At 41.6% G+C, this 12,488-nt stretch overlaps 1 protein-coding gene across 3 annotated transcripts in view; it reads left to right on the forward strand.

Moving 5' to 3' along the window:
- The window catches only part of apaf1 (apoptotic peptidase activating factor 1), a 240,293-nt gene that overhangs the window by 105,978 nt on the left and 121,827 nt on the right, over positions 1-12,488 (forward strand). For all 3 annotated transcript variants that reach the window (XM_073066284.1, XM_073066286.1, XM_073066285.1), the window contains exon 17: positions 9,182-9,337. In XM_073066284.1, the coding sequence (XP_072922385.1) occupies positions 9,182-9,337 (156 nt within the window). The remainder of the gene's footprint in view (positions 1-9,181; positions 9,338-12,488) is intronic.

Genomic DNA, 12,488 nt, shown 5'->3' on the forward strand with positions numbered 1-12,488 from the left:
TCACATTAACGCTACATGGTGTCAGAAGTGGGATTCAAACCCACGCCTCCATTTGGAGACCATTTTTTTTTATTGCCCTAGATCTCATCTCTTCTCTCCCTCTCCCCCCTCAGTATAAAAACGCAAACACCATCTATTTCCACAGGTCCTCAAAAGACATGCAGCATCCAGTGGACTATAACCTCCATTGACTCTTACTGCCTCTAATTGTCTGGTATTGAATTAGCACAAATTATATTGTAACAATCCAAGCTGCTGCCTTCAGTATTCACAGCAAATGATCTTCCCTAGCCATCTGATTCATCGCCATTCTGTGAATCAGACAATTTGCGATCTTGGTGTCATGCTTGAGAACAAGATGAGCTTTGTCACCTCATATGAACTAGGGTTTACTAATCTATCTCCTTTGTTCCCTCTAACCTGCATTGCCTCTTGGATCAAGATTATTCTATTCTTGCTTTTGATTTGCCCCTCCCTTTCTTTACACTGTTTAATAGTTTATTTACTCCTAAAGCATATTGCTCTCACCCAATTCTGACCCCGTGAACATCATTGGTTTCTCCACTATTGTTAGTTCTACCCTCAGGTGTCGAGGCCCTAAGTTTAGCAATTTACCATAATTTTCTCCTTCAGGAAATTCCTGAAAAGAAAACTACCTCATTGACTGAATTTTGAGTTATTTGCCCTAATACAGGGGGCACAAATTTTTACAATGATGATAGGGCATGGATACTGGGATTGCAAGATTAAAATATCTTGACAGAGAAAAGGTTTTCATCTTTGCTTTTTAATCGCCTTTAATTACTACAGTGACCTGGATGTCCCCCAAATTCCCTCCCACAACTGGCAATGTATATTCCTGGCTGGAACATACTCCCCACTACCATTCAATCAGTACCTGAGCCCCTGCCCCTGCCCCCTCAGCATTCCTTTGTCCTCTCAGAACTCTTCTTGCATTCTGGCAAAATGACTGACATAATGAAGGTCACACTTGGGAGAGAAGGATCAGATGGATAAAAGATAGCAAAGAGTAATAGCCATCAACACAGACAATAGAGATAAAATTTAATTAGAATAAAGTGAATTTGTTAAATTCCAGCCAAGACTGGAATGTGTCCAGTGGTTCAAAGTCATAAAATAACAGTCTTACACCTTCAGCAAAAGTTTAACATGAAATCTGAGAAGATCAACAACTGAATTACTAGCAGCTGTCTGATAGAAATCAGGAAAAAAAGAGTGTGGTAGAGTTTCTTAATGAGATTACAGGCATGAGAAGTGGAAGTGTTTTCATTCTATGCATGGATAATAAATGGGATTTTCAGGATGGATAGCAATTTGGGTGCCTGGCAGTGAATAGAGAGAAAGGATAGCATAGAGGCACTGCAATTGGTTGAATGTGACTAATGATGGCCACTGTTGGGGTCACTGCTATCTGAAATATTTACATAGGATTTAGAAGATGGAATGGAGAGCCAAATATCCAAGTTTATTGCTGACGCAGTGAGTTGTGTAAGTGGATGAAAGTGTTAAATTATAAAGCAATATGAACAGATCACAAGACAGTGGAAAATTAATTACAATATAGCCTAATTTGAGCTTTCCATTTGGGCCCTGTCAAGTTCGGTATAAAGTACATTCTAAACAATGAAAATCTAGGCACACTGTTAATTAAGTGAGACTATGGTTGCAGCTCATTAAAATTTCATGGATGTGAACAGAAATATTCAAAAAAACTATTGGGGCATTGACTTTTAAACTTTTAAAGAACAGCAGTATTCAAGGGTATAAGTAATGCTACAATTATGTAACAGCCTCATCTTGAGAAATATGAGCAAATCTGGGAACCATACCTCAGGAAGGTAAGATTTGCTTAAAGAGTATACTCTAAATTTATCAGTATGATATTTAAACTCTTAAGTTTCTAATCCCTGGAATTAAGAAGGTTATGTTTAATTTGATTAATGTTTTTAAGTGGAACTATTAGGATGTTTATTAGACTATTAAACAGAAACAGCATTTGCTTGTTGGTGACAGATGAGAGACTGCAGATGCTAGAAAACTGGAGTAACACACACAAGATACTGGAGGAACTCAGCAGGTCAGGCAGCATCCATGGAGGGAAATAAACAGTCAAAATTTTGGGCCAAGACCCTTGATCAGCACTGTTTGCTTCCGCCTGTCGGTATTTTAGGACTGTGTGGAATCTTTTAAAAGTTAGAGCCAGGCCTCTCATAAGTGAAATTAAAATATTTCTCTGTACAGAGAATGTTAGAAATTTGAAGTTCTCTTCTGATACGAGACTTAAATACTAGATTTTAAATTTGAGGATAATGGATTTTTGATGCACAAAGCAATTAAGTGATCTAGAGAAAGGAGCATAATAGACAATTGGCCAATGAATGATCATAATCTTGAATAGAATAGCAGAATGGGCTTGTGACTAAATAGCAATAGTTCCTCAGTTCATCACCTAAAGTGAAGGACAGTTCCATGTATCCAGTTTTTTGATAGTGCAATCAATGCCAGATGGCCAAATAAGTGAATAGAGGGTACTTAAAGGCCATAAAGTGATATGGACAGAACATAGAACTGTACAGCACAGGAACAGGTCCGTTTGCCCACAATATTGTGCCAAATCAATTAAATTAGTAATCAAATAACCAACTATACTAATCCTTTCTGCCTATACAATGTCTGTATCCTTCAATTTCCATCATACTCATTGGCCTATCTAAATGTCTCTTGAAGTCCCTAAAGTATCTACTTCTATCACCACCCCTCTCATTCTCTGTGTAAAAAAAAAAAAAAAAAAGCTTGCCCCTCACATCTCCTTTGAATTAATCTCCTCTCACTTAAATGCATGCCCTCTGGTTTTAGACATTTCAACCCTAGGAAAAAGATACTCCCTATCTACTCTGTCTGGGCCTCTCATAATCTTATAAACCTCTATCAGATCTCACCTCAGCTTCTAGTGCTCCAGAGAAAACAACCCAAGTTTGTCCAACCTCTTGTTATATGTTCATTGTCACAGCACATTCTTTCTAATTCAGGCAGCATCCTGGTAAACTTCTGCATCCTCTCCAAAACCTTGACATCCTTCCTATAATGGGGCGGTTAGAGTTTTATGCAGTATTCTAGATGTGATCTAACTAGAGTTTTATAAAGGTGTAACATAACTTCCTGGCTTTTGAACTCAATGCCTCGGCTAATAAGGGCAACTCATGGCATATACCTTAACCACCCTATATGTGTAGCTACTTTCAGGGAAGTATGAAATTAAATCCTCTGCTAATCAGCACTGTTAAGTATCTTGCCCTTAATAGTGTACTGTCTTTTTTACATTTGACCTACAGTACCAAGGTGCAACACTTCATATTTGGCCGTGTTAAACTCCATCTACCATTTCTCCACCTGTATCTGCAACAGATCTATATCCCACTATATTCTTTGCCAGTCATCCACTCTATCAACAACACCACCAATCTTCATATCATCTGCAAACTTACTAACTCACCCATGTACGTTTTCATCCAAGTCATTTATATATATCACAAACAGTAGAGGTCCCCATGTAGATCCTTGCCGAACATCACTAATCGCAGATCTCCAGCTAGAGTAAGTCCCTTCACCTCCATCCTGTCTTCTATGGGCAAACCATTTCTGAATCCACACCACAAATCTTTTGGATTAGCCTCCCATGAGGAACCTTGTCATATGCCTTACTAAGATCCTTGTAGACAACATCCACAGTTCTACTTTCTTCAATCACCCTTGTCACCTCATCAAAAAACTCAAATTAGTAAGACGCGACTCGATGAATTAGTAAGAGAGCCATGCTAGCTCTCCCTAACTAGGTCATGGTTCTCTTAAATCTCAAATCTATCCCTAAGAATTCTCTCCAGTACCTTCCCTTCCCTACCACTAATGTGAAACTTGTTGGTCCATAGTTTCCAGGGTTATCTCTGGTTCCCTTTTTGAATAATAGAACAACATCAGCTACTCACCAGTCCTTGCCTATGGTTAGCGAAGATATTGGTCAAGGCCACAGAAATTTCATCGCTTGCTTTTCTCAATAATCTAACCACCTTAATGCTCTTTTAAGAGACCCAACACTGCTTTACCGTGAAATGCCGTACCATTAATACACTTGCCGCTGATCTCCCTGTCCTTCTCATCTTTCTCCTTGATATAAAGAACTCATCAAGGATCTCACCCAGACACTCCACATCCAAACAAATGTTTCCCTCCCCCCACTTATCCTTGAGTAGTCTTGCCTCTCCCAAGTTATTCTTTTGCTCTTGATGTGTGTATGAAATGTCTTGGGACTCTCTTTAATCCCACTTGACAATGACTTTTCATGACCTCTCCTGGCTTTCCTAATTCCCTTATTGAGTTCTTTTCTGGCTTTTATAATCCTCAATGATTCTTTTTGGTTCTAGGTTATTAAGCTTTATATACTTTTCCATTTTTATTTTAGACTAAATTCATCACCCCCCCCTTGCCATCTAAGGTTTTCTTACCTTACCACCCTCGTCCTTCCACCTGACTGGAACGTACCTGTCCTGTACTCTGTGCAGTTGGTCTTTAAACACCCTCCAAATGTTGGATGTGGATTTGCCCAAAAGCAGCTGTTCTGAATTAACACGTACTAGTTCCTGCGTTATGCTCTCATAATTTGCCCTGTTCCAATTTAATACTCTCCCGCAAGGTCCATACTTATCGTTATCTATAGCTATCGTAAAACTTAAGGAGTTGTGATCACTGTTCCCCAACTTCTGACCCTCTGAAAGCTCAGCCACCTGGCCAGGTTCATTATTCTTGTTGAGATAGCTACAATTGATTTAAGAAATGTTCAGTCAATTTAAGTGCCAAGCCAGATTGTAAAGGTGTCGAGGCCGAGGGTGCAGAACAAGCCAGTGTTCAGCTCATTTCTCTGCATCAGCCAAGATACCCCACCTGACCCCATCCTATCTGCCTTGGTTTGACCTGACTCCCTCTCTTCCTGCTGCTACCATCAGGTGGTTAGTGCAGGAATCTTGGTTCCACACCACCAGGCTTGGGAATAGCTGGTCCCCTCCAGCTGTCAGGCTGTTGGACCAACTTTTGTTTTCTGGCTGACTGCAAGAAGATGAATCTTAGAAGTTGTATTTTGTGCACATTGAATATAAGTTTAATTTGAAACTTTGAAACCCTCCTGGATGTACCTAACAAATTCTGCCCCATCTAAAACTCTTGCACTGACAAGGTCCCGGTTTATATTAGGGAAGCTGAAGTCCCCCATGACAGCAACCCTGTTGTTTTTACACCTTTCATTTATCTGCCTGCATATCTGTTCTATGTTCCCGTGGCCATCGGGGAGTCTGTAGTACAATCCCATCAGAATGATTGCACCTTTCATATTTCTCAGTTCCACTATGTTAGTCTCAGTGAATGAGCCCTCCATTATGTCACCTCTGAGTGCATCTGTGATATTGTCTAATGTCCATAATGCTCCTAACATTAAAATACACACACTTCAGACTATGTATGCCATAGTATCTGTTACTTTTGCTCTTGTCTCTTTTAACTGAAACTGACATCCTTCCACTTTCTGACCCCTGACAAAACCTTCCTGAGTAGCTCTCATGTACTCCTAACTGGGATATTGGTTCCTCTCCAGTTTAGGTACAACCTGTCCCTTGGGTACAGGTAACCTTTGCCCGAGAAGAGGTTGTAGTGATCCAAGAACTTGGAATCCTGCTCTCTGAACCAGTTTGTTAGTTCCTTGGTTTCTTATGAATGCACTCATTCATCTGTACTGTTATCCTGTTCCTACCCTGACTAGCATGTGGTACTGGGAATAATCCAGAGATACTTTCCTTTGTTCTGCTCTTCAACTTCTTTCCTAAATCCCTGTGTTCTCACCTCCTTTCCACCTGTGTCATTGGTGCTAATGTGCACCATGACCTCTGACTGATCACCCTCTCCCTTGAAAATATTCTGCAGCCACTCTGAGGTATCCTGGGAGGCAACACATTATCTAGACATGTCTTTTTATGGCTCAGAATTTCCTGTCCATTCCCTTAACTATCGAGACTCCTATCACTATCACCTTGCTGAGCCACAGAGCCACTGGTCTGGATGCTGTGCCCTGATATGTCATTGTCCCTCCAGCAGAATCCAAAGGGGTTTGCTTATTGCTGAGGCAAATTACCACCGAGGAACCTTGCACTGACTGCTTACTCCCTTTAGTTCTCATGTGGTCTCCTATCTACTTTCAGAAGCTTGCACTTGTGGAATGACCACCTCAGTAAACATTTCATCTGAGGTTTTCAGCCTCCCAGATGATCCTAAGTACATCCAGCTCCAGTTAGACCATAACGCATAGGAGCAGAATTAGGCCATTCATCCCATCGAGTTTGCTCTGCCATTCCATCATGGCTGTTTGTAGATCCCACTCAACACCATTAACCTGCCTTCTTACCATATTCTTTAATGTCCTGACCGATCAGGAAGCTATCCACTTCTGCCTTAAATACACACGGCAACTTGGCCTCCACTGCAGCCTGTGGCAGAGCATTCCACAGATTTGCTACTCTCTGGCCAACAAAATTCCTCCTTGCCTCTGTTCTAAAGGGTCACTCCTCAATTTTGAGACTGTGCCCTCTTGTTCTGGATACCACATCATAGAAGACATCTTATCCACATCCACCCTATCTAGTCCTTTCAACATTCGGTAGGTTTCAATGAGATCCCTCTGCATTTTTCTAAATTCCAGTGAGTACAGGCCCAAAGTTGTCAAACACTCCTTGACCTGGTCAATCAGAGGTGACATTGGGTGCTCATCCCATAGATCTAGCCCTCAGGGTGACTGTTAGCTGTCTTGAAATCCCTATTCTTACAGGAGGAGCATTCCACTACCTTAACTACTATCTTGTCCACGCTGATTCAGGGAATCCACCTTTTATACCGGAAGCCTCTTTGGAGAATATCACACTTGAATCGAGTGATTGCTGTTACAACTGCTACTAGTACTACCTCCACTTAGGAAACAACAGAGGTTAATTTTGGCTGAGTTATGGTGAGAGAGCATAAGAAATAGGAGCAGGAGTAGGCCATCCGGCCCATCAAGCCTGCCCTGCCATTCAATAAGATCTTGGCTGATCTGTCGTAAACTTGGCTCCATCTACCTGCCTTTTCCCCATAACCCTTAATTCCTTACTATGTAAATACCTATCTAACTGTTTCTTAAATATATTTAGTGAGGAAGCCTCAACTGCTTCCCTGGGCAGAGAATTCCACAGATTCAGCACTCTCTGGGTAAAACAGTTTCTCCTCATTTCCGTCCTTAATCTTCTCCCCTGAATCTTGAGGCAATGTCCCCTAGTTTTAGTGTCACCTACCAATGGAAAACTCCAGGGAGTATAGTCCCAGGCGATTCAATCTCTCCTCATAGGTTAACCCCTTCATCCATGGAATCAACCCGGTGAACCTCCTCTGCACTGCCTCCAAAGCCAGTATATCCTTCCTCAAGTATGGAGAACAGAACTGCACACAGTATTCAGGTGCGGCCTCACCAGTACCCTGTATAGTTGCAGCATGACCTCCCTGCTCTTGAATTCAATACCTCTAGCAATGAAGGCCAACGTTCCGTTTGCCTTCTTAATAACCTGTTGTACATGCAAGCCAACTTTTTGCGATTCACGAACAAGCACTCCCAAGTCCCTCTGCACAACAGCATGCTGCAATCTTTCACCATTTAAATAATAATCTGCTCTTCTAGTATTCCTTACAAAGTGGATGATCTCACATTTACTAACGTTGTATTCCATCTGCCAGACCTTGGCCCACTCACTTAACCTATCTATATCCCTCTGCAGACTCTCCACATGCTCTGTCCAATTTGCTTTTCCACTCAGTTTCGTGTCATCAGCAAATTTTGCTACACTTCACTCAGTCCCCTCTTCCAAATCATCAATGTAAATGGTAAACAGTTGTGGGCCCAGCACCGACTCCTGCGGCACCCCACTCACCACTGACTGCCAACCGGAGAAACACCCATTTATACCAACTCTCTGCCTTCTATTGGTTACCCAATGCACTATCCATGCGAATACACTTCCTCTGACTCCATGCATCTGTATTTTATTTATATGTCTCTTGTGTAGCACCTTATCGAACGCCTTCTGGAAATCCAAGTATACGACATCCACCTGTTCGCCTCTATCCACTGCACTCATTATGTCCTCAAAGAACTCCAGTAAGTTTGTCAAACAGGACCTGCCCTTTCTGAATCCATGCTGTGTCTGTCTAATGGAACCAATCCTTTCTAAATGTTTCTCTATTTCTTCCTTAATAACAGCTTCAGGCATTTTCCTGACTACAGATGTTAAGCTAACTAGCCTATAGTTGCCCGCCTTTTGCCAACATCCTTTTTTTAAAAAAGTGGCGTGACATTTGTTGTCTTCCTATCCGCCAGGACCTGCCCAGAGTCTGGAGAATTTTGGTAAATGATTACCAACGCGTCTGCTATAACCTCTGCCAATGCCCTCAGCGCCCTGGGGATGCATCCCATCAGGTCCAGGGGACTTATCTACCTTCAGGCCCTCTAGTTTGCTCATCACTATCTCTTTAGTGACAGTGATTTTATCGAGGTCCTCTCTTCCCATTTCGAGAGAAGAGGTTATCTAGACATGATCTGAGTTCTAGGTTTATTCCTTTGTTAGATGAGTGATGAAATGGACTCCTTGAGTGTCAGATTAGTGTGGATGGGTGCCTGATCACTGCAGTCTCACCAGGCAGAACGGCGTGTTCCTGGGTTGAATGACTCTCACTCCCTGTGACTCAATGTGGTTGTATACAGAAATTAGCTATCATTGCTTTGTTCAATGCGACATCTTATTGGACTGTGTCTGATACAGAATTTCTGAGATTGACGTATAGAAATCAATGGAATTAGCTGCAAAAATCTTGCGCCTAGAGCCAGGTTTGAAGATTGTGAATAAGACAGGATGCCATTCTGATCAGTTTTCATTTGGATAATTCTTTCTTATCCTATGTAAATGTACCATGCACTTTTTGGAGCTCTATCCATAAATGAATTTTTTGTTCTTAATAATACATTGAAAATTATAATACATTTTCAAGTGACATGTGCTTTAACAGTGCAAGACTGAAGCAAGGCTGTGTTCTATATTCACAGCTGTGGAGATCTGGTAACATGTGGAAGTGCTTTGATGTAAAGGAGCAATGTCAGAAATCAGACGATGATGATGATGCGGAGGAGGTTCTACTGAAGTGTTGCTTATGGTCGTCTGATGGCACCCAAGTTCTAACAACTGCAAAAAGCACTCTCTTTGTAAGTGTTTTCTCAAAGTAAAGTTTACTGTTATTATTCTAGAGTAAATACGTTGTGTTTTGAGAAATTAACAGTTGATGATGTGTGCTGTTTAATATATCAGGAAATGAAGTGGGGTTGCCTTTCTTTTCCTCTCTAACACTTCAGAACATGTTATCACATGCACGTTGATAAGTTTACCCATGGGTGAATCCTCGTATATGGGCATCTGGAGTCAGCTTGTGAAACAGAGGTGGGGCAGGCTGGGTTTTTGCTGGTGGTTGGGTTTGGACAAAACACTCTGGATCAGGAGGAGTACACTTATATTGCTGCTGTCACGCGTCTGAAATATCGCAAAACATCAGCGCTCCATCTGAAATTTAGCAGCCTCAGTGTGTCAATGATGAAGGTGCTGCGTACACCACAAGGAACTCAACATTCTGCAGCACAGAGCAGCATGCTTCACTTTACTGTCGGTGTATTCATCACACACTCTAAGGCAAAGGATATGCTACCATGCTGCTAATTATAGCTATGATTGGACTGGAGTCTTCAGAACTCAGCTGATGGTTAGAATGCAATCCAGTTTTGCACACCAAGAGGGATACCAAAGCAACTCACAAGCTTAAGAAAGTGACATTAGGGTAATAGACTCATAAAATAGGTATACCAGGAAAGAGCAAACCAGTTCGTCTTATTCCTCTGATTTGGAGTTCAACATGCTCATGTTGTTTCCATCTGTCTCTGGATTTGATCTGTTTTGTGGTAGAAGTTGCAGGTTAGGGTGTGCTGGTGGATTAGCCTTGTACTGGAGAAAGTAAATGTTTAAGAAGGTGCCAATCAATCTGGTTAGCTTGTCTGTCCTGATGAAGGGCCTCAGCTGGAAACATCAGCTATTCGTTTCCCTCCATAGATGCTACCTGACCAGCTGAGTTCCTCCAGCATTTTGTGTGTGTGGCTTGTCTGTTGAACTTCTTGAGAACTTTTGGAGTTGAACTAATGTGGGCAAGTGGAGATTATTTTCTGACACTGCTGAGTCATGCCTTATGGTAGAAAGGCTTTGGGATCTTAGAATGTGATGCAGTCGTTGCAATTTACGGACCTTAACTTTTGATTGATTATGTGATTGTTTCAATCATGTTTCTGGTTGCTGATGATCACAGCATGTTGATTATAGACACAGCAACTCCTGTGCCATTGAATGTCAAGCAAAAGTAGTCAGATTCTCACATGTCGGAGGTGATCAGTGCCTGAAGTTGTGCAGCACAAGCATTTCTTGCTGTTTATTAGCCCTTGTCTGAATGTTGTCCACATGCGGCACCTATTCAAAATTAAAAGTGTTTTAGAAACCCAGATATACTACCACTACTGGTATTCTTTCTATAAAACTATGCTGACACTATTTGATTGCCAGCATTTGTTCCATTGCTGAAAATTAGGCTAACTAGTTATATTTCCCTGCTCTCAACCTCCCTCCTTTCTTGAATTACAGTGTTTCATATGTGGTTTTACAGTCTTTAAGACCTCTTTGGAATTCAGAGAATACTGATTCCAGTGCATTTACTAATTATGCTCCCACCCCCTTTTAGACCCTGGATATGCAGACTATCAAGTCTATGAGACTTCTCAGTCTTTAGTTTGCTGAATACTTGATCTTGAGGGATATAAGATGTTTACATTCCTCCCGCTCTGTAGTCCCTTGTTCGTCTATTATTTAGTGTTTTTAGAATCTCTTCCTGTTTGCTTTCTCCCATTATTTTGTCAATCTCAAGAAATTAGTATTTACTGTAGCTGTTCTTTCAATATAGCAGTCAAAGCTGTTAATATGTTTTATGCATCTTATTTTATCATCTTCCTTTTTATAATTTGCCTTGTTGTTTTCTAAAAGTTTCCCTCTTCTTGCCTACCACAAATCATTGTATGATTTGCAACACACAAAATGCTGGTGGGACACAGTTTCAATGGAAATGAATAAACAATCAACATTTCAGGCTGAGACCCTTCTTCAGGACTGGAAAGAAAAGGGGAAGATGCCGCCAGAATACAAAGGTGGGGGTGAGGCAGGAGGATAACTAGAAAGTGATAGGTGAAGGAAAAGGTGGGTGGGAAAGGTAAAGGGCTGGCGAGGAAGGAATCTTAACAGGAGAGGAGAGTGGACCATAGGAGAAAGGGAAGGGGGAAGGTATCCGGGGAGATGACAGGCAGGTGAGAAGAGGTAAGAGGCTAGAATGCTTTTCCATTCAATTTGATGCCATCCTTAGTTACGGACAGTGTAAAATACATTAATTCCTTCCGATGATCAACTGACTACCTTATCCAGACCCAATCTGCCTCCAGTGTCCTTCAGAAGTCAGACAGGCTAGTCAGCTGTAATGTTGCATAGCCATTTCTACAAAATATTGAAGTCCCCCAGAGTACATCTATGCCTTGACTATTCTCAGTGCTTCATGCTGCTGACAAGGAGGAGCACTATTCATCATCTGAGGGAGGATGATCGATGGTAGTCTGTAGAAGGTGTACTTGCTCATGTCATTGGCTTGACGTTGAGACTAAATGCTGCCCACATTTGGTCCTGATGTCTCCCAAGTGTAGGTGCTGTCCTACATCCCCTGGTTCTCTGATGTCAGTGCTGCAGAAATTTCCCAGGGATTGAAGCAGAACTCAACAACAAGGTCAAATATTGCGATAGGGGAATAATTTTGACTTCATGAGAGTAGTCTGCAGATCTGTGCTTTGTGGAGCTATGCTCACTCCAGAGGAGCAGATCCTCAGCAATTCCATAGGTGCTGGAAGATTCTTTGCTGCCATGTAAGTTCCTTTGCACACCCTCTGACACCCGTGATCATGCGTAATTAATTTGGTCAACAGCGTAGAAAATAGGGGTAGGAGTATTTCAGTCTGGTTTTAGGGTCTGTTCCACTTATCAACGTAATCATTGCTGGTCTCCTTCGAGACGTTGTTCCTGTCCTTGTCCCTTATCCCTTGATCCCTTTGGCTTTAAGAAATATGTTTACATCATTCTTGAATATATTAAATTACTTGTTCCCAGTGCCTTTTTTAGTAAAAAATTCCACACATTTCTCCTGTTCTCTTTTTAAATGGCATACCTCATACCAGGCTACCGGCTCATGGTTCTAGACTTTTCATCTGTCAGGGACATAAAACTTTATCC

This window comes from Hemitrygon akajei, chromosome 14 (assembly GCF_048418815.1).
Source record: "Hemitrygon akajei chromosome 14, sHemAka1.3, whole genome shotgun sequence".
Lineage (NCBI taxonomy): Eukaryota > Metazoa > Chordata > Chondrichthyes > Myliobatiformes > Dasyatidae > Hemitrygon > Hemitrygon akajei.